Source organism: Dipodomys spectabilis, unplaced genomic scaffold (genome assembly GCF_019054845.1).
Source record: "Dipodomys spectabilis isolate Male_0828 unplaced genomic scaffold, ASM1905484v1 ptg000265l, whole genome shotgun sequence".
Lineage (NCBI taxonomy): Eukaryota > Metazoa > Chordata > Mammalia > Rodentia > Heteromyidae > Dipodomys > Dipodomys spectabilis.
The window spans coordinates 251,874-279,681 of NW_024870942.1; the positions used below are offsets into that span (position 1 = coordinate 251,874).

The 27,808-nt window shown below is 37.2% G+C and overlaps 1 gene segment (V, D, J or C); it reads left to right on the forward strand.

The window, feature by feature from the left end:
- The first annotated feature begins 15,795 nt into the window (after window positions 1-15,795).
- LOC122125417 lies at window positions 15,796-27,747 on the forward strand. The segment is given in 3 exon segments: window positions 15,796-15,892; window positions 16,055-16,504; window positions 27,728-27,747. Coding segments are annotated over 3 exon segments (522 nt in total).
- Window positions 27,748-27,808: the final 61 nt, after the last annotated feature.

A 27,808-nucleotide genomic window follows, 5' to 3' on the forward strand; every position in this document is an offset into this window, starting at 1 on the left:
TGCATACACCCCTCAACTTCTCTGCTGATGTAAAATCATTAAAATATTAGAGCAGGTGAACAAGAAGTGAACATCACCATGTTCAGCTGTTCATTACTGAATCTGAAACAGGTTCTTATGGTGGTCTAGTAATACCAATGTGAGCCAGGTAAAATTGAAATGGTCTCTGTAGTCATTCCTGCAAAGACCAGCCCCATATCTTGTTCCAGGTCACCTTGGTCCACATTGCTCCATCCTATTGCTTTTTAAGGGGCCACATGTGACAAAGAAAGTGGAAACTGCATGATAGCCCAATAAAAGTGCATGGAAGGAGAGGTCACAGAAAGGCCACAGCTCTTTCCCTACTAGGAATTCTTCTTAGAAAAAGAAGGGACAGGAAGAGAAGGAATAAGGAGAAAGAAAACCTTCTCATGGAGAAAAAAGGACTTTCATCATTTAGAAGAAAGGTTGCTTGGTTAGTAAATCAGAAAGACAAAATGCCGATGCTCAAAAGAAAGACAAAAAGTAAAAGTATAATTGCAGAAATAATTAAAGTCAAAGTGATGAGTGTCCCTGGCCAGTTCCCCATATCAGCTGGCCTTCTTACAAAGCATAAACAAGGTAGTTAACTTAACCAGTGGAAGGTTAAGCACACGTTTCATCCTTAATACCACAAACCTTATGTGAATGATAGTAAAGGGTCAGAAATGGTGGCAAATACCTATCATTCCAGAGTGAGTTTCAAGATCAGCCAGAATAAATTTTAAAGACAGTCTATCTCAAGCAATGTGTGGTGATACAGACCTGTCACCTCAGCTCTGCATGATGGGTAGGTACTACCCAATATTGTAGTCTGAGCTTAACTCCAGGGAAAAGAGAATGACATCTAAAGAAAAATCAAGTATAAAATGGCTGGGAGAGTAGAACCTATCACATAAAAGCCCCTAAATTCAAACTTCGGCATGAGAAAGTTTTTAGTTAAAAATTTAGAGAGTAAGAACTGGAAAGGCCATGAGCCTCTGAAGTGTAAGGCAAAGGCGATGACTGCAGAATTGTGTCTTCTGTATCTGTACCTGGGGACCCACTCTGTATTCATATTGCTATGAATTTTTTCATTGCTTCACCCAATTGTGATGATTCGTTAATGCGATTGTGCAACTTGTAAGTCTAACTTTTTCAGTGGGCTACTATGCTCCACACTCATGGAAGAGTGGCTTTTCAGTTCAAGTTTCAAGTTTGCATCCATATGGGGGCAAAACTTCCTCCTTTGTCTCTTAAAACCCACACAGATTGGATGAGTTCCATGCATAATATAGGGGACAAAGTATTTTGCTTGAAACATACTGGCTTAAGTATTAATCTTCTAAAAAGAAACCTCAGGGCTGGGAAGGTGGCTCAGTGGTAGAGCACTTGCCTTGCATGCATTAGGCCCTGGGTTCGATTCCTCAGCACCACATAAGCAAAAAGAAAAAAAGCCAGAAGTGGCGCAGTGGCTCAAGTGGTAGAGTGCTAGCCTTGAGCTAAAGCGCTGAGGGACAGCACCCAGGCCAGAGTTCAGGCCCCACGACCAGACCCTCCCCCCAAAAAAAGAAAGAAAGAAACCTCAAAGTGACATGGGGAATAAATTTACAAATACCTGGATACAGTAGCATATCCCAGTGGGCACATAAAATCTCATCATCTTCAGCTTTAGTAATTTTTTTCTGAATGCCTACTTTGTCCTTTAAAACTAAATTATACAGCTCTCTTTTGATTTTGAATACTCTATATCTTTACATTCCCTTTCAACCTCACTGTATATTTCATCTTGTCTTACACTAAGTCCCCATATGTCTATACTTTTCAGATTTACTGATTGTCCATGTCACTGAGAAAATAGTGGTAATAAAAAATATTTCATAAGCATGAGTATTTTACTCCTTCCTGGCATCCAAGCTCCAGTACTTCTCACTTCCTCTCATTCAATAAGTTGTCCAAATCAGGGCTTTGTTGACCCTGAGCACATGTCACCACATCTGACAAACACACACTTGAAAAATAACTGTAGGACTAAAGAGTTATTAAAGTACTATTGTCACTACCTGAGCAAAATCACCAGCTATTCACTCATAAATTTACTATGTAAGTTTTTTGCACAATCCACCTTGTAAAGATTCAGTAGCCAATAGAAAATATAATTTTATACACATGAGCTACTTTACTTGAAGATTTAAATTCATTCTAACCTCTTCCACAGACCTTTTAAGTGACTTATTTCAATTTTTCAAAAATTGCAAGATGTTAAAAACCTACTTTCCTATCAGAAAGCTAAAGCTTAATTTATATATCTGATGTCAGATAGAGCCAGATTTCAAACTGTGGTCCTCAAATATATGTCTTAATTACCAATCTGCTGTCTTTATATAGACCCTATGGGCTTATATTCTATATGCCACTGTGAGGAGAGGAGAGGAAAATCATCCAAAAGCTTAATGAGAAACCCTAGCTCTGGCCCCAAGATGTCTCTGTCTCCACTGTTTCTGGGCTAGTATGTACTGAGTCTGGTCTCTGACTGACCATACTCTTTTCAAATCCTTCTGTCTGACCTTACAGAAAAGAGAAGATGTTGAATTGTCAAATCAGCTTTCAAGGCAGACCTCTCTGCAGAATCAGAATGGAGAAATACTTGAGTTCCTCATTAGTGGCTTCTTGGCTTTGTTTTTGTGATAATTTAATGAAAAGAGGTCACCAGGTTGGATGAAGATGCCCACAGAAGTATTTCTTAGATTCTGGGATAAAGGTGAATATCTTGTGGTGGGAGGAGGCAAAAAAAATTAGGCACATTATCTACCTAACTAGAGATTCATTATGGACTGTAAAGAAGGGATGCTAATTAGAAAACATTAAGATAATTGAACAACTCAATCCTTTTTTTTTTTTTTTTTTTTGGTCTGGTCGTGGGGACTGAACTCTGGGCCTGGACACTGTCCCTCAGCTCTTCAGCTCAAGGCTAGCACTCTACCACTTGAGCCACAGCGCCACTTCCAGTTTTTTTCTTTTTTGCTTATGTGGTGCTGAGGTATCAAACCCAGTGCCTCATGCATGCAAGGCAAGCACTCTACCACTGAGCCACCTTCCCAGCTGGACAACTGAAGTCTTAACTCTCACATTACAGAATTTTCTGAATAGGAGTGAGTGGTCAAACTGGAGTAGTGGCCTGAGTCCCTGACCATCCTGGAGGTAGAGAATTGCACTCTCAGTACAATTACACCATGAGCCCCTTTCACAACCATAAGGTGGCAAAAATGACACAGGGAGAGGCCCTGTTTCCCTAACAAGGATGAATTTCATGGAAAGCAAAAAGTGGAATGGAAGGGACACAGCAACTATGGATGTGGCCACCAAGCACAGCTCCCTGCACATCACAGCCTCCTAGTCAGCCTCCTCCATTATGGATGCATGATGTTCTTCTACAGCCAGGACATGAACCTGTCCCTGGAGGCTGACAAGGATGCCTACAGGTGGAGCAGGGGTGTTGTATGTATGTTGTTTATTGCTTTTATAAAGGAGCTGCTGTTTTTTTCCAGACACAACAGAGTTTGTGGGTGAACCTGGAATTCTATAGTCTAAAATATCCTCAGTCAACACATAAAGTTAACCAGGGTTTCTGTTTCTGTGAGTAAGATCATCATACTTCATCACAGTTTGAAAGCTCAGTGTAAAGTCCAACTACAGACAGAAGGCTGAATGTAATGTCTTGACCTGTCTCTTTCTCCTGATTAGCTACTCAGGCTTTTTCTCCTAGTTGTTCAGCTTCACAGCAAGCTCACTGTAGAGGGAGAGACCTGCTCCACTAATTTAGTCAGGATCAACATCTTGAACACTCTTCTGTCATATTCTGTAACTGTTCCAGAGAAGGTCTTTTTGCTCCAACAACTTGGCAGTGTGACTGGTAAGTGCAGCCAAGGCTATCCTGGGCTTTTCAGCTGCTGGTATCTAAAAAAAAAACACTTAAGAGATAAGCAGCCTACATGCAATTGAGAGCACTGTTTGCACAGGCTAGGAACAATTAGAAACATTTAAATATGGTATTTCACATAAGTAAATACTTATGTGAAAGGCAAATACTAACTAAAGAAACCACAAAAAACATAAACTGATGTATTAAAAATGATTGTCTTTGGGTGGTAGGACTATGACTTTTTGTGTGTGCCAATCCTGGGGCTTGAACTTAGTATCTGAGAAGTGTCTCTGAGCTCATTTTGCTAAAGGCTAGTACTCTACCACTTGAACCACAGCTTCACTTTTAACTTTTTGTGGTTAATTGGAGATAAGGGTCTCATCAACTTTCCTACCAAGGTTGATTTTGAATTGTGACCCTCAGCACTGTACCTCCTGAGTTCCTATGATTACAAGCATGAGCCACTGGTTCCTGGCAGGGGAATATGATTTTTTAAATCTTACATATTTAAAGTGATTACATATTCCAATATATTATTTAGTTAATTTAATATCATTTTGATTGTATATACAGATTCATTTCTGCAGTTAGTAAATGGATATTTCATGATTGTTTGATACCAGGCCCTGCACAGTTCATTGTAACTAGTCTGGAGATAAGTTGAATGCCAATGCTTCAAAATTCTTTCAATTCTTTCAAATACTTCAAGGCTGAGCGCCAGTGGCTTATGTCTATAATCCTAGCTACTCATATGGCTGACACTAGGAGGATCACAGTTAGAAGCAAGCCAGGCCAAAAGAAAAATCTAAGAAATTCCATGTCACTTTTATCAGCAAAATGCCAAACTGGAGGCATTACTCAAGTACTACAGAGACAGTTGTAAGAAAGTTGTCTTAGAGCACAAGGTCCTGAGTGTCTCTCTCTCTCTCTCTCTCTCTCTCTCTCTCTCTCTCTCTCTCTCTCTCTCTCTCTCTCTCTCTCCCTCTCTCCTCTCTCTCTCTCTCCTCTCTCTCTCTCTCTCTCTCTCTCTCTCTCTCTCTCTCTCTCACACACACACACACACACACACACACAGAGCAAATTTAAAGGTATGTATCCATCAAATACATCTTTTTTTCAGTTAGGAAATTAAATTAGATTTAAGCTAAATTAGATAGTTCAGATTTCTTCTTTATATTTTTTCTTCTGTATAATTACTAATTCATCAAAAAATGCAAATTTCTACATGCATTAAAAGTGGAAGCAACAAGTCCTCTTCTCAGTGTGGTTTCCATTTAAACAGGACGAGCAGCTGTTTGTGTGCAGCAGAGCCCATCACTCATGAAGACCCATAGAGAGCACCTGCCATTCTCAACTGCACATCTCAAAACAGAAACATCTCCAACTTGTACTGATTCCTGTAATACCTTGAGAAAGATCTCTGTCTTTGGCCTTAATTCTACCTAACCAGCCAAGAGTAGTAAAGTTAAATTAAATCATTTATTGAAAAGAAGTTCCACAGCCTCCCTCTTGTACATTCATTCACCTCCTTCTGTGCTTTGTGTCTCAGTGTTCCCCAAACACCTGAAACCTGAATCCCAGCTCTGCAGTTTTCAGCCTGGCCTTGTGGGTGGGAAGGAAAAGTCTTTTGTATTTATTAATGGAGTTTCCTTTACAATATTACCTCAAAATTTATGGTATATCATACCATATTTCTTAGGTGAAGAATCTGAATGTAAGCTGACTTAAATTTCCTTTCATTAGTATTCCATTTCTTAGGGTAAATAGCTCTGGTCTTGGGCCTGTTGCTGACAAGTTGTGTCCACTGTCCCTCCTTTCTCTAAGGAAAAACTCCTTTGAGACTCAGGCTCTCCATAAAGAAAGCCAAATTTTACAAACTATATACCCTGGCAGAATTTTATATGTGTCCGATATATATTAATTTGCTTTTTCCACATTATATTTAGTTATCTCCATGCCAGAGAAAAAAAGCATTAAGGGCATAACCTCTAATTATCACCTTTTTATTTGTGTAGATATGCATTTTTAAATCAATCACATTTATACTATTTCTAATTATCCATAATTATAGAAAATTATTTAATGAACATACTTAAATAGTACTTTTAAAAATAGGCACAACTACAAGATATGGGAAAATATGAGTATTTTCATATTAAGTAGTTGTAAGTATTTGTTCAAGTTTTATTCTAGTCCAGAAACAAATTCAAGTAATTATCCCTGGTAGAGATTTTATAAGTGATTAGATTATAAAGGGTTAAAGGTCATGATTGCAGTGAGTGGATTGTTACAAACTCTCCTACTCCTACTATGTGTGCAGTGGCTCTTAGGCTTCTCACAAGTCATCTTAGTGTACTGCACGAATATGGCAGATGAGTCTTCATTTCATTAACATCGATTTTTTAAAATGCTTATTCATTTTATCAGAAGTTTATTACAGGTTTATTTTATCAGAGGTATATTATATCCTTTAAAAAAAGGTCCACTTTAAACTTATTTTGGGAAACCTAGATTTTTCATAAGCAATTCAAGGCTTTATTATGGTTGTGAGGGGGATTATCAGCTCTTGGATTTCATGTTTTCAAGCTAATGTGTATTTTTGTTATTATTACACTGGTATTGTCATTAATAATTGAAGACAACTGGGTCAAAGATGAAGAACTTACTCTTGGCACAGCAAATAGCATACATACTGGTGCATTTGCTTCCATTCCCCTTTTTCTTCCATTATGTTCACAGAGGCCATGGTTTGTACTGGTGGATATATGCCTGTAATAGTATTGTGTCACAGCTGAGGCACTAAGCTTCATGCTTCCCTATTTAATAGAAATAGGAATAAACATTGCTGTTAGTATCAGAGCAAGACTCATGGTGGACAAACTTCAACAATATCTGCTCCTGGTCCTGCATACTGGTTTGTCCTAAAAATATTTCTCCTGAGTATGGTACTTCACTAGCCACTCTGATTAATCTGAACTAAATATATTCAATTTGTCTCAATAATAGTTAATTAAAGCTATTTATGCAGAATTCTAAGCAGTGAAATAGAAGTAATCTTTTTTAACCAAATTCATTTGTCCCACGATGAGAAATTTATTCAGTTGTGAGAAAGCTCCAGAATATAGATATCTAGTGTATTATGTGTACCCCATTGTGGCCTATGAAAGGGAGTTTAGATGAATTTGCTGATTTTTGGTTTAATTGTCAAACTGACTGAAGCCTAAATACAATTCCCAGTTGAAAAATTTCAATGGACTTCACTCAGTAGGAACAACATAATAAGAAGGGTAGTTTTGTACTGTTTGTTATTCAAACTAAACAGTATTAATATTGGCATTACTTCACTTTGAACCACTGGAATGATGCTACTGAGCATTTGGAATCCCTGTAGACATTCTAAGACTAACCCTGAACTAAGATGTGATGATGTAAGTGTTGGTAAAGGTTTATGGAGAAAAGCTTATGCTGATTCATGCATCTATATTGTAAGCAGAATTGAAAAAGAGAAGCCATTTTCACATTAGCTTCTTGTTCCTAAGGAATGGAGAAGAGATGACAACCCAGGATAGATTGACAGCTACAGGTGCTGCTTGAGTTCAGCAAGATATACTGCTGTTTTGCAGGTCTGTCATTCTTGATCTGGAACACAAACAGAATTATTTCTCATCCTCTTTTCTTTCTGACAGTTCATGTTTTCACTTGTTAGAAATCAGGGTTGTTACTTTCACTAAAAAAAAAAAAAGTAGCTGATTGCATAATTGTATCTTCTTTATTTCCTGGCTGAGCAGCTAGCTCCAACTCAGGCCTTGGAAGAAAACTAAAGAGTCATTTAGCAGGTCACAGGAACCTGACCTGACTTTCCATGCTCAGCTACACCCAGGAGAAAGTCACCCAGCCCAGGCAGAGAAAACTCTGCCCCCAGAGAAGTGGCTTTCTTCACTGGGTAAACAGAGCCAGAGGCTGCCCCTCCCTACAGCAGCCTAGACAATCAATTGAAATTCAATAAACATAAACCCTGAGAATGGCTCCAGACGGGGCTCTGTGAGTGTCTCAGAAGCTACCCCCTCAGGAAAAAGCTACTATTTGCTGAAAGGCCTCAACTCTACCCAGAAACTAGCCCCATCGTAGCATCTCTAAACTAGAGGAAACAGCCATCTCCCTCTTTTGTGATACTCAAAACAGATCTCCCTCCCACTGAACTAGCCTGGGAGGAGGAGCACAAAATCCTGGGTAAAGCAGAGCATTTTTCTGCCTGCTCAAACAAACTAACTTAAGAAACCAATCAAGCCTCAGGAAAACCAAACACCATAAGCAGACCAGAGACTCCACCAAAAGACTGGTTACTGACACAGGGGAGATACAGGATCTTCCCATTAGCCCCCCCCCACACACACACACACAAAAGAAAAATTAAAGAACTCTTTTTTGTACCTTTTTAAAAATTTTATGTTTTCTCTCATAATATTTATTTTAGGTTTATATATGTGTGTGAGTTTTTAAATCACTTTTAACCTTTTAGTCCTTATTTTTTAAAATTCTTTTCATTTTTTTCTCTTTCTCTCTTTTTTTTGTTACTTTAATTGCTGTTCTGCTCATACCCAAATATATACCCGTGGTCAATTATTAGACCTTATCCCCATTGTGTACATACTTAATCCAGAAATTTATTACTCAATTCACAACCTCTTAGACTTAACTTCTTTAATACCATTATTATCTCTTTATATCTATATAATTTTCAAGTAACTAATTTTAAGAATTTTTATTTTTTAGTTTTTCATGTCTCCTTTCTATGCTTCCCCTCCTCTCATCCTATCCTTTCATTCTCTCAATATCATTTCTTTAAACTTACATAATTTTAAGTGTTTTGCTTTATAAATTTAAATTGTTGTTTTTCCATTTTTTTCTTTTTTTTTAATCGCTCTCCTATCATTCTCTCCAATCCATTTCCCTCTCTGAGATTAGGGCTTGGTTAAATTCATACTCCTTTTACCACTCCACATCTCTCTAATACTATTTATGCCCACATTTCTCCCTAAACCTAATAATTTCTGCTTTGCCAAATTCTTCTTTGCTGTAATTAGCCCATTAATCCATAGTTGTTTGATGTTGAGTAGATTGTATCTGTTGAACTAGATTGTATCTGCAGCCATTTTGACTGTGAAACTACAGGACTCTGGTTGATGCTTGCCTTAAAATAGTATTCTAGCACAAAATGGGTGTTACTTTCATACCAAATGGGCAAAACAAGCCAGAAAAACACAAGAAAAATGGCAAGTCCGGATATCTCAACTCCCACTCATGATAATCAGATGACAGAACAGTTAATGAATAATCCAGAGGAGAGTTCACAAAAAGCTCTAGAAATACTACTGGTGTACATGGTGAATGAAAAGACTGAAAACCTTCAAAGCACTCAGTGTGAGTGTGATAGGGAGAGAGAAGAGGCAAACCAAAGATTAATACAAGAATCTCGTGAACCTGAGGAAGCTATTCAAAGATTAATACAGGAATTGCATGAGCAGGCTGAGAATAGTCAAAGAGAAATTCAGAAATTGTGTGAGCAGGCTGAGAACAGTCAAAGAGAACTACAGGAATTGTGTGAACATGAGGAAGTTAATCAAAGAGTAACACAGGAATTGTGAGAGCAGGATGAGAATAGAAAAAAGATCAATAGAGGCATTTATGGAATCCATAAAGAGACAGCTGAAAGAATTCAGGGAGACCCCAAAGGGAATGCTGAATGGAGCCCGACAGAAGGAATGGGAGTCCAAGGAAACCATAACCAATCAACTAAGTGATTTGAGAATGAAAACTGGACACCAAATTAAGAAAGTAAAGAAGTTCATACAAGATCTAAAACAAAGCTCCAACAAAGAATTTGAAGCCATCAAAAGCTGGCCAATTAGACGGAAATGAAATAAAAAAAACAAAGTGGAAAGTATTGACAGTAGGTTAGAACATATAGAAGATGAAATCTTGGGGATTGAAGACAGCCTAGATCTTATAGAGAAAGAACATACAACAGAAGGCTTAATCTGAGGATAATGGCTGTAGAGGAGCACCTAGAGATAGAAGTTAATGGTCTAGCAAATTTGTTTAACAGTATCCTAGCAGAGAACTTCCCAAATATACAAAAAGATAGGCCTATTTAGATTCAAGAAGCTTTCAGATCCCCAAATAGACCAGACCAGAACAGATCATCCCACCTTCACATTATAATCTGCACAGGGTCAATTCAGACCACAGAAAAGGTCCTTAAAGCTGTCAAGGAAAAAAAAAAATCAAACACCTATAAAGGGAAACCAATTAGAATCACCTCAGATTTCTCAGCAGAGACAATTAAAGCAAGAAGAGCCTGGAATCATGTATGCCACAACCTAAAGACAAACAACTATCAAGCAATGATACTGTACCCAGCTAAACTGAAGGTCAAATAAAAATCTTCCATAGCAAAGAGAAACAGAAACAATATATCTCCACCAAACCAGCCTTACAAAAGATACTTACAGATGTCCTATGCATAGAAAACCAACAAGATCACGATAAAGGCAAAGAAATTGCATCCAAACTGAGAATCCAAGAACCATAGGAAGAGCCCAGTTTTTGCAGCCACAAAGAAGGTGGATAACATGGAAGGAAGTACCAAACACCACTCAGTCATAACTCCCAACATTAACAGACATAACTCTCCAATTAAGTGACTTAAACTGCATAGTTGGATTAAAAAGCAAGATCCTTTTATCTGCTGCCTTCAGAGGTAACAACTTGCCCATAAAAACAAACATATTCTGAAAGTGAAAGGCTGGAACAAAATCTACCAAGCAAACGACCTCCCTAAACAGGTGGGAGTTGCAATCTTAATATCAGATAAAATAGACTTTAAATTAAAATTACTGAGAAGAGGTAAAGAAGGTTGCAACATACTAATTAAGGGATCTCTCCTTCAGGAAGGTATTACAATTCTAAATCTCTATTCGCTAAACAACGGAACACCCAAATTTATCCAAGAAAACTACTTTCCCTCAAATCTCACATAGATCAAAAGACATTAATTGTTGGGGACTTTAACACACCACTATCCCAACTACATAGATCAACTCAGGAAAAACTCAAAAGAAAAAACGCAGATCTAAACAACTGCATAGAACAACTAGATTAAACAGACATCCACCGAATATTTCACCCAGCAGCATCAGAATACACGTTTTACTCAGCAGCACCTGGAACATTTTCCAAAATAGACCACATTTTAGGTCACAAAGCAAACTTGTCCAAATTCAGAAACATTGAGGTTATATTGCATTCTCTCAGACCACAAGGGAATAAAATTAGAACTCAACACCAAAAGCCACCAAAGAAGGCCTTGTAACACATCGAGGCTGAAAACGTACTGTTGAATCACCAATGGGTCATGGAAGAGATTAGAAAGGAAATTCAAATGTTCATGGCATTCAACAAAAATGGACACACAAATGACCAGTTCCTCTGGGACACAACAAAGGCAGTACTCAGAGGCAAGTTTATAGCTCTGAGTTCCTACATCAACAAATTGGAGAGATCTGAAACCAACAGTTAATGAGACATCTGAACTTCCTTGAAAAAGAGCAGCAAGGCAAATCTCAATCCAGTAGATTCAAAGAAATAATTAAAATTGAATCAGAATTAAATGAATTAGAATTCAAAGAAAACATAGAAAGAATCAACAAAACAAAGATTTGTTTCTTCGAAAAAATTAACCAATTTGACAGACCCTTAGCAAATCTTATCAGACAAAGAAGAGAACAGACCTAAATAAATAAATTCAGAGATGAGAATGGAAACATCACCACAGAAACAAACAAGATTCAGAATATTATCAGGGAATAATTCTCAAACCTTTATGCTAATAAGTATGAGAACTGGCAGAAATGGACCTTTTCCTAGCAAATGTCAACAACTAAACCAAGATGAGTTAAAACATCTTAACAGGCCCATATCAAGCATTGAAATAGAAACAGCAATAAGAGACGTCTCATCTAAGAAAAGGGCAGGACCAGATGGATTTACAGTGGAATTCTACAAGGCCTTCAAAGCAGAGCTCACACCAATACTACTCAAATTTTCAATGAAATTGATAGAGAAAGTTCACTACCAAACTCATTCTATGAATCCATCATAACACTCATCCCAAAACCAGGCAGAGGCTCATCAAAGAAAGAGAACTATAGACTCATTTCTTTGATGAACATTGATGCAAAATTCCCAACACAATTTTGGCCAATTGACTTCAACAATTCATCCACAAAATGATACACCAAGAACAAACAACATTCATTTCAGGGATGCAAAGCTGGTTCAATATACACAAATCAATTAATATAATTGATCACATCAACAAAAGCAAGATTAAGAACCACATCATTATCTCAATAGATGCAGAAAAAGCATATGACAAGATCCAACACCCCTTAATGATGAAGGTTCTGGAAAAATTAGGAATTCATGCAACATTCCTCAATACTATAAAGGCAGTATATGACAAATCTACAGCCAGCATTATACTTAATGGTGAAAAACTAAAGCCATTTCCTCTGAACTCAGGAATGAAACAAAGATGTCCATTCTCTCCACTTCTCTTCAATCTAATATTAGAATGCCTAGCTACAGCAATAAGACAAAATGTAAACATAAAGGGGATCCAAATAGGGAAGGATGAAGTAAAACTCTCCCTCTGTGCAGATGACATGATCTTGTATTTAAAGAATCCCACAGACACCACTCCCAAATTACTCAAGCTGATTCAAACTTTTGGCAAAGTAGCAGGCTATAAAATTAACCCTCCAAAATCAATGGCTTTTCTGTGTGCCATCAATGAGAAAAGCATGGTTGAAATCAGGAAAGCAAAGCAGTGTGTAATATCTTCACAAAAAATAAAATACCTAGTAATTAACAAAGAAGTGAAGGACTTCTATGATAAAAATTTAAAAACATGAAAAAGGAAATCAAAACAGAACTTAGAAAGTGGAAAAAACCTCCCATGCTCCTGGATTGGAAGGATCAACATAGTGAAAATTGCAATACTTCCCAAGGCCATCTACAAATTCAATGTGATACCTATCAATATTACAACCTCATTCTTCAAGGAAATAAAAGAGGCAATCCAAAAATTCATATGGAACAATAAAAGACCCTGAATAGAAAAACGCTTCTTCACAGAAAGAACAGTGGTGGAGGAATATCAATACCAAATTTCAAACTCTACTAAAAAGTCATAGTAACCTAAACAGCTTGGTACTGCCACAAGAACATACCTGAGGACCAATGGAATAGAATTGAAAACCCAGAAATGAACTCACAAACCTATAGCTATCTAATCATTGATAAGGGAGCCAAAAAAATAGAATGGAAGAAAGACAGCCTCTTCAGTAAATGATTCAGGTAAAACTGGTTAATAACTTGTAGAAAACCAAACCTAGATCCTTATATATCACTGCACCAGAATCAACTCCAAATGAATCAAAGACCTCAGAGTCAAAGCAGATACTCTAAAAACATTACAGGACATAATAGGAGAAACCCTAGGCCTCCTTGGCACAGGCCGAAATTTTCTTAATAGAGACCCAGAAGCACAACAAATCTAAGAAAGGTTGGGTTGTATGAAATTGCAGAGCTTCTGCATAGCAAAAGACATAGCTAGCAAGATCAAAAAAAAAAACAAAAAACACGAATTGGGAGAAGATATTCACTGGCCAACAATGGACAAGGGTCTCATATCTAAAATATACCTGGAACTCAAAAAACTAAATCCCACAACAACAAATCCTCAAAGAACAACTCAATAAATAAGTGGGCTAAAGACTTACAGAGAAACTTCTCTGAAGAGGAAAGAAGGATGTACATGCAGAAATTGCTCAAGGGCTGCTCTCTGTTAATAAACAAGTTTTCTACCTGCAAAAAATAGAAAGAAATGCTCAAACTCGCTAGCCATAAAAAAATGCAAATCAAAACAACTTTGAGATACTACCTCACCCCAATTAAAATGACTGGGCAAGAACTCTAATAACAACAGATGCTGGAGGGGATGTGGACAGAAGGGAACCCTACTGCATTGTTGGTGGGAGTGTAAACTTGTTCACCCACTTTGGACCGTAGTATGGAGGTTCTCAAAAGACTCCACAAAGAGCTCTCCTATGACCCAGCAATCCCAGTTTTGGGTATTTACCAAAATGATCACAAACAGGACCATACTAAATATACCAGCACAACTACGTTTATTTTAGATTTACTTACCATAGCTAAGATATGAAACCAACTCAAATGTCCCTCAGTAGATGAATGGATCAAGAAAATGTGGTATAAATACACAATGTAATTCTATGCCTCTATCAGAAAGAATGACATTGCCCCATTTGTTAGGAAATTGAGAGACTTGGAAAAAGTTACATTAAGTGAAGTAAGCCAGGCCCAAAGAAACATAGGTCCCATGGTTTCCCTTATTTGCAGTAACTAGTATATGTCTGAGCAAGCAGAAATGGTCAGATAAGTTGATGTTAGGCGAAATGAACCCCAAGATAAAGACTCAAATGTTTTTTTTCTTTCTTGCAGTTGTTTCTATTTATAAGATGATTTCTTTGTTGCTTTGTATGTCCCTCCCCCCACAGTATAACCCCTGTTTTCACTCTATTTGATATTGGAATAATTTGGGGAGGGGAAGGGAAAAAACAAATTGTTTAACTAGGGATACAGGTGGACCCATTGCAAAAAGGAGCTTTACAAGATGTTATGTCAAAAAAACGAGCTTTACAACTTTGGATGTGGGGTGGGGGAAAGGTTAGGTAAGGGATGGGAAGGGGAAATAAAGGAAGAGCCAACAATGCTTGTTAAGAAATGTACTCATTACCTTGCCCATGTAATTGTAACCTCTCTGTATGGTATTTTCACAATTAAAAAAAGTAAATAATAATCTTAAAAAGTAACCAATTCTGGCAACTATAGCACCTTGCAAGAGTTCCTTATAGGCTACTAAAAATCAAATCAAAGCTATGAATTCTACAATTCTACCTTAACAGTTTTTATAATAATGCATACAATAAATTTTAAATTCTCAAAAAAACCACATGGTACATTATAAATACAGTTTTGCAACAACTAGTATATGTCTGAGTCAAGGAGAAAAGGTCAGATAGGTTGATGTTAGGGAAATGAACCCCAAGATAAGTATTTAAATGTTTTTGTCATACAATTGTTTCTTACATATTTATAAGATGATTTCTATGATGCTTTGTATGTCCCTCCCCCATGGTATAACCCCTGCTCTCATTGTATTTGATGTCGGTATAATTTGTGGAAGGGAAGGGAAAAAACAAATTGTTTAAATAGGGATACAGGTGGACCTATTGCAACAATGACATATACAAGTCGTTATGTCAAAAAACGAACTTTACAACTTTGGTGAGAGAGAGGGATCGTGTGGGGGGAGGTGGGTGGAATATGGAAAGGGATGGGAAGGGGAAACAAAGAAGAGGCAACAATGCTTGGTAAGAAATGTACTCGTTATCTTACCCATGTAATTGTAACTACTCTGTATGGTATTCTCACAATAAAAAAAGAAATAATAAAAAATACGTTAGAAACAATAGCAAGACAGAAAAATATATATTTGTGCCCCTATAAGTCCTCAAAAGTGAACTACAGTTACTAGTAAACGATGTGACCACGAGGTGGCAGTAAATTTCAGCTGATGCCCAATAGGCAGGGGGTTATTTCAGTGGATTCTAAAGGAGTAGGTTAAGGGTAAAAATAAAGTCTTCTTATTGGCTGTGTAGACAATTCAAGAAAGCACTATAATTGAAAGAGAGAAAAGGAAACAATTTGATGACAGAAGTGGTTGTCCTTACTATAGATTATAAGTCTTCAAGTGATTGTAATTGGGAAGAAATATGAAGAGATTGATTCATGGTATATGCTTGCTCTTGTGGCTGCAGCTGAACTGTAAGTTGATTTGGGAAACCAGAGTACATTAATACTTGATGTTTAGACATCCAGGAGATCACTTTATCTAGGCTGTCTGTACTTACTGTAGAAAAAGGCAGTCCTGAAGAGTACTGAGCTGACAACTGTCTCCTTTCTGTTTGTTTTTTTTTCTCCACATAGGGGTGAGTGAAGGAGAGAAGCTGGAGCAGGGTCCGTCTATCCTGAGCATGCAGGAGGGAGACAGCTGTGTCATCAACTGTACTTATTCAGACAGTGCTTCAGACTACTTTCTTTGGTACAAGCAAGAACCAGGACAGGGTCTTCAGCTCATTATAAACATTCTTTCAAATAGGGACAAAATTGAAAATGACAAATTCCTTGTGTTTTTGAAAAAGAAGAACAAACACTTCTCCCTGCACATCAAAGATGCACAGCCTGGGGACTCGGCAGTCTACTTCTGTGCAGCAAGAACACATTGCTCCTCAGGCACCTGCAGCCTGTCTTCAAACTTGCCACCAAGACTGGAGCTCCAGCCCATACTTTGCCACAGACCTTCTTGCACAGCATTTGCCAATTGTTTGCAAGTAGCAGCTAACACACAAACATTTAGGTCTAAGGAGACCCTGACAGGTGAAAACAAAAATAGAGTGATTGTTACTGAAGAGATTATTTTCCTATTTTATTTATTAGTAGAATACATACTATGAGGTAAAAAATGCATAGGGCTATATTTTGGGATGGGACACAGGGCTTCCTTCCTCTTCTTCTCAAGATATGCCAAATCCAGGTGTGTCGTCAGCTTCAGCAATCTTAAACCTGCACTTAATGACTTCTTAGAAAAGTAATAAATAATGGTTCTTATTTTTGGTCAGTTGTGGGACTTGAGCTTTGTGCTCAAGGCTAGTGCTCTACCACTTTGAGATGCAGCTTCACTTCAAATTTTCTAGTGGTTAACTGGAGATAAGTGGTCTCACAGACATTCCTGCTCAGGCTACATTCAAATCATGATCATCATATCTCTGCCTCCTAAGTAGCTAGGATTACAGACATAAGACATCAGTTCTGGGTATGATTTTGTGTGTGTGTGTGTGTGTGTGTGTGTGTGTGTGTGTGTGTGCGCGCGCGCGCACATGCCGAGTCATTTAGCAGGTCATAGGAACCTGACCGGACCTGCCAGGCTCAACTCCACCCAGGAGAAAGTCACCTGGCCCAGGCAGAGAAAACCCTGCCCCCAGAGAAGTGGCTTTCTTCACTGGGTAAACAGAGCCAGAGGCTGCCCCTCCCTACCTCAGCCTAGACAATCAATTGAAATTCAGTAAACATAAACCCTGAGAATGGCTCTAGGCTGGGCTCTGTGAGTGTCTCTGGAGAGAGCCCCTCAGGAAATAGCTACTGTTTGCTGAAAGGCCTCAACCCCACCCAGAACCTAGCCTCATAACAGCATTTCCAAACTAAAGGAAACAGTCATCTCCCTCTTTTGTGATACTCAAAGCAGATCTCCTGCCCATTGAACTAGCTTGGGTGGAGAATCTGGGTAAAGCAGAGCATTTTTCTGCCTGCTCAAAGAAACTAACTTAAGAAACTAATCAAGCCACAGGAAAACCAAACACCACAAGCAGACCAGAGAGTCCACCAGGAGACTGGTTACGAACACAAGGGGATACAGGATCTTCCCATCCCATCCTCCCCCCCAAAAAAATCAAAGAACTCTTTTTTGTACCTTTATTTTATTTTTAATTTTTTTTAAATGTTTTCTATTAATCTTTTTTTTCCTCTAATAATTTGTTTTTTAGGTGTATATGTGTGTGTGTACGTGCTTTTTTAAATCTGTATTGACCTTTTGGTCCTTTTTCTTTCCTTCTTTCTTCATTCTTTTTATTTTTTCTTACTTTTATGCGTGAATTATTGCTGATCCTCAGATATATACCTGTCCTCAATTATTAGACCTTATCCCCCATTGTCTACAAATTTAATCAAGACATTTACTACACAATTCACAACCTCTTAGGCTTAAATTCTTTAATAGCAGCATTATCTCTTTATACCTATATAATTTTTAAAGAATTTTTATTTCTTAGTTTTTCATGTCTCTTCTATCCCTCCCCTCCTCTAATCCTATCCTTTCTTTCTCTCAATATCATCTTTAAACATAGATAATTTTTAAGTTTCACTTTTTAAATTTAAATTTTTGTTTTTCCATTTTTTCTTGTTTTTTTTTTAATCTCTCTCCTACCATTCTATCCAATCCATTTCCCTCTCTGAGATTAGGACTTAGTTAAATTCACACTCCTTTTACTCTACACATCCCACTAATCCTATTTTTCCCACATTTCTCCCTAAACCTAATAATTTCTGCTTTGCCAAATTCTTTCTTGCTGTTCTTAGCCCATTAATCCATAGTTGTTTGATAGTGAGTAGATTGTATCTGTTGAACTAGATTGTATGTGCAGCCTTTTGACTTTGCAACTACAGGACTTTGGTTGATGCTTGCCTTAAAATAGTGTTCTAGCACAAAATAGGTTTTCCTTTCATACCAAATGGGCAAAACAAGCCAGAAAAACATAAGAAAAATGGCAAGTCCTGGTATCTCAACTCCCACTCCTGATAATCAGGTGACAGAACAGTTAATAAATAATCCAGAGGGGGGTTCCCAAAAAGCTCTACAAACACTATTGGTAAACATAGTGAATGAAAATATTGAAAACCTGCAAAGGACTCAGTGTGAGCATGAAAGGGAGAGACAGGAGGCAAACCAAAGATCAATACAGGAATCTCGTAAGTGTGAGAAAGCTGCTCAAAGATTGATACGGGAATTGCGTGAGCAGGTTGAGAACAGTCAAAGAGAACTACAGGAATTGCGTGAATGTGAGGAAGCTAATCAAGGAGTAATACAGGATTGCGAGAGCAAATGAGAATAGACAAAGATCACTAAAGGCATTCATGGAATCCATAAACGGACAGCTGAAAGAAGTCAGGGAGACGTTTGTTAGGAAATGGAAAGACTTGGAAAAAATTATATTAAGTGAAGTAAGCCAAGCCCAAAGAAACATAGGTCCCATGGTTTCCCTCATTTTCAATAGTTAGTATATGTATGAGTCAAGCAGAAAAGGTCAGATAAGGTGATGTTAGGAAAATGAACCCTAAGATATGTATTTAAATGTTTTTTTTCTTTCTTGCATTTGTTTCTAACGCATTTATATGATTATTTCTTTGTTGCTTTGTATGTCCCTCCCCCACACTATAACCAGTGCTTTCACTGTATTTGAAGTCGGTATAATTTGTGGAGGGGATGGTGAAAAACAAGTTGTTTAAATAAAGATACAGGTGGGCCTGTTGCAACAATGAGAAGTACAAGTTGTCATGTTAAAAACAAACTTTACAGCTTTGGTGGGGGGGTGGGGGGAGGATTGGGTGGGGGGAGGCTTGGAAGGGATGGGAAGGGGAAACAAAGGAGGAGGCTACAATGCTTGATAAGAAATGTTCTCATTATCTTGCCCATGTAATTGTAACCCCTCTGTACAGTTTTTTCACAATAAAAAAAAAATAAATAAATAAAAAAGTCAGGGAGACCACAAAGGGAATGCTGAATGGAGCCTGACAGAAGGCAAGGGAGTCCAAGGAAACCATAACAATCAAATAAGTGAATTGAGAATAAACACTGAACACCCAATTAAGGAAGTAAAGAAGTTCATACAAGATCTAAAACAAAGTTCCAACAAAGAATTAGAAGCCATCAAAGCCAACCAATTAGTAGGAAAAGAAATAAAAAACAAAGTAGAAAGTCTTGACAGTAGGTTAGACTATGCAGAAGATCGAATCTCGGGGATTGAAGACAGCCTAGATATTATAGAGAAAGAACATACAACTATCCAAGACAAATCCAAGAAATATGACAGATCTATTCAACATTTGGAAGACACCATCAGAAGGCCTAATCAGAAGATAATGGGTGTAGAGGAGCAGGTAGAGACGGAAGTTAATGTCTAGGAAATTTGTTTAACAGATTCCTAGCAGAGAACTTCCCAAACATACAAAAAGATAGGCCTATTCAGATACAAAAAGCTTTTAGAACCCAAAATAGACCAGACCAGAATAGGACATCCCACTGTCACATTATAATCTGCACAGGAACAATTCAAACTAAGGAAAGGATCCTTAACGCTGTCAAGGAGAAAAGATCAATCACCTATAAAGGAAAACCAATTAGAATCACCTCAGATTTCTCAGCAGAGACAATCAAAGCAAGAAGAGCCTGGAATGATGTATGCCATGCCCTAAAGACAAACAACTATCAACCAAGAATACTGTACCCAGCTAAACTATCCTTCATAACCAATATATCTCCACCAAACCAGCCCTACAAAAGATACTTAAAGATGTCCTACACATAGAAAACCAACAAGAGCACAATAAAGGCCAAGAAACCACACCCAAACTGAGAATCCAAGAACCAAAGGAAGAACCCAGTTGCCACAGCCCCAGGAAAATGGATAACATGGCAGGAACTCCCAAACACCTCTCAGTCATAACTCTCAACATAAACAAACTTAACTCTCCAATTAAGTGACATAGACTGTCTAGTTGGATTAAAAAGCACTATCTTATATCTACTGCCTTTAGGAGTCACACCTTGCCCATAAAAACAAACATATTTTGAAAGTCAAAGGCTGGAACAAAATCTACGAAGCAAATGGCCCCCATAAACAGGTGGGAGTTGCAATCCTAATATCAGATAAAATAGAATTCATATTAAAATTCGTGATAAGAGATAAAGAAGGTTGCTACATACTAATTAGGGGATCTCTCCTTCAGGAGTATATTACAATTCTGAATATCTGTTTGCCAAACAAGGGAGCACCCAAATTTATCCAAGAAACACTACTTTCCCTCAAATCTCACATAGATAAAAAAATCATTAATTGATGGGGGCTTTAACATACCACTATCCCAACTACATAGATCAACTCAGCAAAAACTCAACAGAAAAACCACAGATCTGAACAACTACATAGAACAATTAGATTTAAGAGACATCTACCAAATATTTTACCCAGCAGCATCAGAATACACATTTTTCTCAGCAGCACAAGGAGCATTTTCCAAAATAGACCACATTTTAGGTCACAAAGCAAACGTCCAAATTCAGAAACATTGAAGTTATACCTTGCATTCTCTCTGACCACAAGGGAATAAAATTAGAACTCAACACCAAAAGCTATCAAAGAAAGTCCTGTAACACATGGAAGTTGAACAACATACTGTTGAATCACCAGTGGGTCATGGAAGAGATTAGAAACAAAATTCAAATATTCAACAAAAATGAACACACAAATTACCAGTTCTTCTGGGACACAGCAAAGGCATTACTCAGAGGAAAGTTTATAGCTCTAAGTTCCTACATCAACAAATTAGAGAGATCTGAAACCAACAATTTAATGAGACATCTGAACCTCTTTGAAAAAGAGCATCAATATAAATGCCGAGACAGTAGATGGAAAGAAATAATTAAAAGTAAATCAGAATTAAACGATTTAGAATCCAAAAAAAAAAAAAAACATAGAAAAAAATCAACAAAACAAAGAGTTGGGTCTTCAAATAAATTAACAAAATAGAGAGACCCTTAACAAATATTATCAGAAAAAGAAGAGAACACACCCAAATAAATAAACTCAGAGATGAGAATGGAAACATCACCACAGAAACAACCAAGATTCAGAACATTGTAAGGGAATACTTCTCAAACATTTATGCTAATCAGTTTGAGAACTTGGCAGAAATGGACCTTTTCTTAGCAAGTATTGACATGCCAAAACTAAACCAAGATGAGTTAAACCATCTTAACAGGCTCATATCAAGCATTGAAATAGAAACAGCAATAAGAGACCACCCGTCTAAGAAAAGCCCAGGACCAGATGGTTTTACAGCAGATTTCTACAAGGCCTTCAAAGTACAGCTCACACCAATATTCCTCCAACTCAACAATGATATTGAAAGAGAAAGTTTACTACCAAACTCATTCTATGAAGCCATCATAACCCTCACCCCAAAACCAGGCAGGGACTTATCAAGGAAAGAGAACTATAGACCCATTTCTTTGATGAACATCAATGAAAAACTTCTCAACAAAATTTTGGCCAATCGACTTCAACAATTCATCCAAAAAATCATACACCACGATCAAACAGGATTCATTTCAGGGATGAAAAGCTGGTTCAATATACGCAAATCTATTAATATTATTCATCACATCAACAGGAGCAAGGATAAGAATCACGTGGTTATCTCAATAGATGCAGAAAAAGCACTTGAAAAGATCCAACACCCCTTTAGGATGAAGGTTCTGGAAAAATTAGGAATCCATGGAACATTCCTCAATACAATAAAGACTGTATATAACAACCCAACAGCCAGCATTATACTTTATGGTGAAAAACTAAAGCCGTTTCTTCTTAACTCAGGAATGAGAGAAGGATTTCCACTCTCTCCACTGCTCTTCAATCTAGTATTAGAATGCCTAGCTACAGCAATAAGACAAGATGCAAACATAAAAGAGATCCAAATAGGGAAAAATGAACTAAAACTCTCCCTCTTTGATGATGACATGATCTTGTATTTAAAGAATCCTACGGACTCCACTCCCAAATTACTCAAGCTGATTCAAAACTTTGGCAAATTATAAAATTAGCCCTCCAAAATCAATGGCTTTTCTGTATGCCAACAATGAGAAAAGCCTAGCTGAAATCAGGAAAGCAACTCCATTCATAATAGCCCCACAAAAAATAAAATACCTACAAGTTGTCATGTCGAAAATGAACTTTACAACTTTGGTGCGGGGGGGGGGGGGGTGGGGATTGTGTGAGGGGGTGGGGGGAAGGCTGGGAAGGAATGTGAAGTGTAAACAAAGGAGGAGGCTGCAATGCTTGATAAGAAATGTACTCATTATCTTGCCCATGTAATTGTAATCACTCTGTACAGTATGTTCACAAAAAAATAAAATAAAATAAATAAAATAAAATACCTAGGAATTAAGTAACCAAAAAAGTGAAGGACTCCTATGATGAAACCTTTAAAAACCTGAAGAAGGAAATAAAAACAGAACTTAGAAAGTGGCAAAACCTCCCATGCTCCTGGATTGGAAGCATCAACATCGTGAAAATGGCAATACTTCCCAAGGCTATCTACACATTCAGTGTGATACCTGTCAATATTCCTACCTCATTCTTCAAGGAAATAGAAGAGGCAATCCAAAAATTCATATGGAACAATAAAAGACCCAAAATAGCAAAAATGATCTGTAACAGAAAGATCATTCCTGGAGGAATATCAATACCAAATTTCAAACTCTACTACAAAGCCATAGTAATAAAAGCAGCTTGGTACTGGCACAATAACAGACCTCAGGACCAATGGAATAGAATTGAAAACCCAGAAATGAATCTACAGACCTATAGCCATCTAATCTTAGATAAGAGAGCTAAAAAAAAAAAAAAAATAGGATGGAAGGAAGAAAGCCTCTTCAGTAAATGGTGCTGGCAAAATTGTTTAATCACCTGTAGAAAACTAAAGCTACATCAACGCCAAATGGACCAACGACCTCGGAGTCAAAGCAAACACTCTGAAAACATTGCAGGACGGAATAGGAGAAATCCTAGGTCTCCTTGGCACAGGCCGAAATTTTCTTAATAGAGACCCAGAAACACAACAAATCAAAGAAAGATTGGACAAATGGGATTGCATCAAGTTGCAGAACTTCTGCATGGCAAAGGAGATAGCTAGCAAGATCAATATAAAGCCAACGGATTGGGGGAAGATCTTCACTAGCCATACAACACACAAGGGTCTCATATCTAAAATATACCTGGAACTCAAAAAATTAAATCCCCCTACAACAAATCCTCAAAGAAACTACTGCCCAATAAATAAGTGGGCTAAAGAGTTACAGAGAAACCTATCTGAAGGGGAAAGGATGGCCAATATACACATGAAGAAATGCTCAACCTCTCTAGCCATAAAAGAAATGCAAATCAAAATAACATTGAGATACCACCTCTCCCCAGTTAGAATGGCTATAATCAAGAACTCTAATAACAACAGATGCTGGAGGGGAAGTGGACAGAAGGGAACCTTACTGCACTGTTGGTGGGAGTGTAAACTTGTTCAACCACTTTGGAAAGTAGTATGGAGGTTCCTCAAAAGACTCCACGTAGAGCTCCCTTATGACCCAGCAATCCCGCTTTTGGGCATTTAACCAAATGATCACAAGCAGGACCAAACTAAATATACCAGCACATCTATGTTTCTTGCAGTATTATTTACCATAGCTAAGATATGGAACCAACCCAGATGCGCCTCAGTAGTTGAATGGATCAAGAAAATTGTGGTATATATACACAATGGAATTCTATGCCTCCATCAGAAAGAATGACATTGCCCCATTTGTTAGGAAATGGAAAGACTTGGAAAAAATTATATAAAGTTAAGTAAGCCAGGCCGAAAGAAATATAGGTCCCATGGTTTCCCTTATTTGCAATAACTAGTATATGTCTGTGACAAACAGAAACTGTCAGACAAGTTGATGTTAGGCGAAATGAACCCCAAGATAAGGATTCAAATGTTTTCTTTTTCTCTCTTGTGATTGTTTCTAACATATTTATGAGATGATTTCTTTGATGCTTTGCATGTATCTCCCCAGGGTATAAGCTCTGCTTTCACTGTATTTGATGTTGATATAATTTGTGGAGGGGAAGGGAAAAACAAACTGTTTAAATAGGGTTACAGGTGGACCCATTAAAACAATGAGATGTACAAGTCGTTATGTCGAAAAACGAACTTTACATCTTTGGGGGGGGTGGGGATAGCGGGAGGGGTGGTGGAGAGGGGAAGGGATGGGAAGAGGAAACAAAGGAGGAGGCAACAATGCTTGTTAAGAAGTGTACTCACTATTTTTCCCATGTAATTGTAATTCCTCTGTATGGTATTTTCACAATTAAAAAAAGGTTTACAATATAAAATAAATAAATAATAGTAGCACACATTCACACTATGGGTTTCTGCTGCCCATGTAAAGAGTAGTCTTGAACTCAAAGCACAGTGTTTGGCTCATACCTGTCAGGATTTCCTTGGAGGACAAATGCAAAGGACATGAGCCAGAATTCCACCAGGGCAGAGAAATGGCTACATAAAGTCGCTTATCTCAAATGATTTTACTAGAGTGGTTCCACAGCGTGTTTGAACACTCATGAGAAAGAATCTTCAAATGTGGGGTAAGTGAATTGACATTACTCAGTTTGGGGAGAAAAAGAGAGAAAGAAATGAATAGAGCCTGAGACCTTTGTGTCACTGTCAAACATGCAGTAGCAATTCTAGAAGAGGGGAGGAAGCAAGGTGAGGTAAAATAGAAGAAATAAAGAAACAGTGACCAAACTTGGTACAACATATGAATATACACGTCCATAAATCTCAATATGTACCAAGAAAACAAAGCCAAACAAATCTAGATTGTGTCATATTGTAAACTGTTGAAGATAGGAACAAAGTAAAATCTTGGAAGCAGTGAGAGAGAAACCACATGGAAGGGATTCTTTTTTCTTCTTCTTTCTTTTTTTTGTCAATCCTGGGACTTGAATTCTGGGCCTGGGCACTGTCTCTGGGCACTGTCTCCTTTTGCTCAAGGCTAGAGCTCTATCACTTGAGCCACAGCACCACTTCTGGTATTCTGATGGTGTATTGGAGATAAGAGTCTCATGGACTTTCCTGCCATGGCTGGCTTCACACCATGATCCTCAGATCTTATCATCCTGAGCAATACATGAGGATTACAGGTCTTACCCACCAGCTACAAAGGATTCTTTATTACCAACCATCATTCAATCATCAAAAATCATGGAAATCAGAATAGTGGAATGATTTTCTAAACTGCTAAAAAGAAAAGCAAAAAAACAAAAAACAAAACCATCACTGCCACCAAAAATAAAAATGTATTAAAAAAACACTCAGCCAGTGATTCTATACATTGGAACTAATTTTTTCACAAATAAAAGAGAAATTGAGACATTTGAAGACTTAAACAAGGCTTAGGATATTAATCATTGGAGATCTTCCCTACAAGAAATTCTATGAGGTTATAGGTGACATCAAATGAAGCTGAACACTAAGTTGGAGTCATAAAAAGTAGGAAAAACAGATCATTGTCACATAGATAATTAAAAATCTGGTATTTTACATTTATGACTTTATTTGTTTTATTATATCATTTAAAATGCCAACATATGAGGTATAGAAGTGAACAGAAAAGGAAAAAATGTATTTTCCACATGTACACAAACATATTCTTATTTAAGTAAAACAATTTACATAGTCCAATGGATTGAATTGAATTGTACCATATAGAGTAGCATTTACTTTGAAATAAATTGCCTTTGAATAGAACTTGCTCTTCAGTACTCTGTTATTTATCAGATACATCTATGAATTTATTACTGTGGATAATGTAGACCACTTGATACTTAACATCATTGGGATACAGCTGTGGTTTCCATAGCCATTCATCAAAAGGAGTTGCTTCTACTTTGACATCATCAGGCAGAAAGGTTCTGCAGGACAATTTGATGATAAATGACTTCAGTCATTTTGAGCACTTATATGCCTCTTGGGTTTGTCAAAACAGTAGATATATTAATTCATTCATTATTTTGTGTGTTTCCTACAAAGACAGTGCTTCAGCCTATGTTCTGTATTTAAGACTTTATGCTTCATCTTCAAACTTTTGTCAAGGCTCTTAATATGCTCTTTTTTTTCTGTTCTTTGGTTTTTGAAGCTACCAGGAAATAACTGTAATTTAATCAAGTACAACCAATCTTTAGAGAAAATGATTTCAATATTTTCTTTCTCCCCAATCTACTTCCTTTGCAGCATTCAGTGAGGAAAGAAAAGTTCTGAGGTTCTGATCAGCCCATCTTTGGAAGGGAGAAAAAAATAGAGAGAGTAAGATTTATAACTTTCTAAGGTTGACATCAACTCCTAGATTTTTATGGCTTTATTCAAGAAAGATGAAAGGATTAGAAAATTTAAACAAAATAATGGATATGTCTCCTTTTATTTAAAGTTTAGATATGGGGCCAATTATTTCTATTTAATCAATATAAGTGTGCTCATTTCCAAATGCTCTGTTGGAACTCTTATGTGCTGCCAGTAGGCATGACAATTAATACAGCTTCTATCAAAATCACTATAGCATTTCCTGAAAATATATACTGAAATAACTACAAAGCTTTCTGAATGGAGCTTCTTGAATATATATATATAGATATATATATCAGAAGATACTGCTTTAACACTCTCAGGTATATACCTAAAGGAATCAAAGTCAATATACAGTAGAGACACTAGCACAACTCATGCATAATGTGACACTGTTCACAATGGCTAAGCTGTGGAATCAGTTCAGCAAAGAACTAATAGATGAAGAAAATGTAGTATTTGAAGACAAAAATGAAACATATTCATGAAAGGATCATGTGTGGATCTAGAGATCATCATATTGAATGAAATAATCCAGATTCAGAAAGACAAATGTTTTCTCTAATATGTGTAAACTAGAGAAACGTAAGGCATTCTAAATAGAAGCTGAACTATTAGGAAGAAGGAGGTAAAGGGGAAGGAGGAAGGAATGTTGGAGTGATAATAACCAAAGTACATTATATCATGTATGAAAATCACAATAAACCCATTATTTTGCAAAACTAATATACACTGTAAAATGAAAATAAATATTTCCCAGGCTGTGAACAAGAAACATTCCATTAAGTAGATGTTGAACCAATCTGTGTTATAAAGTTTTCTTTTAAATTTCAGGAAATTTCATTGAAAATTAAAGATGAGGAATGACTTGAAGGTGCCTAGATTGATATGAAGAAGATCTCTACTATGTGAAAT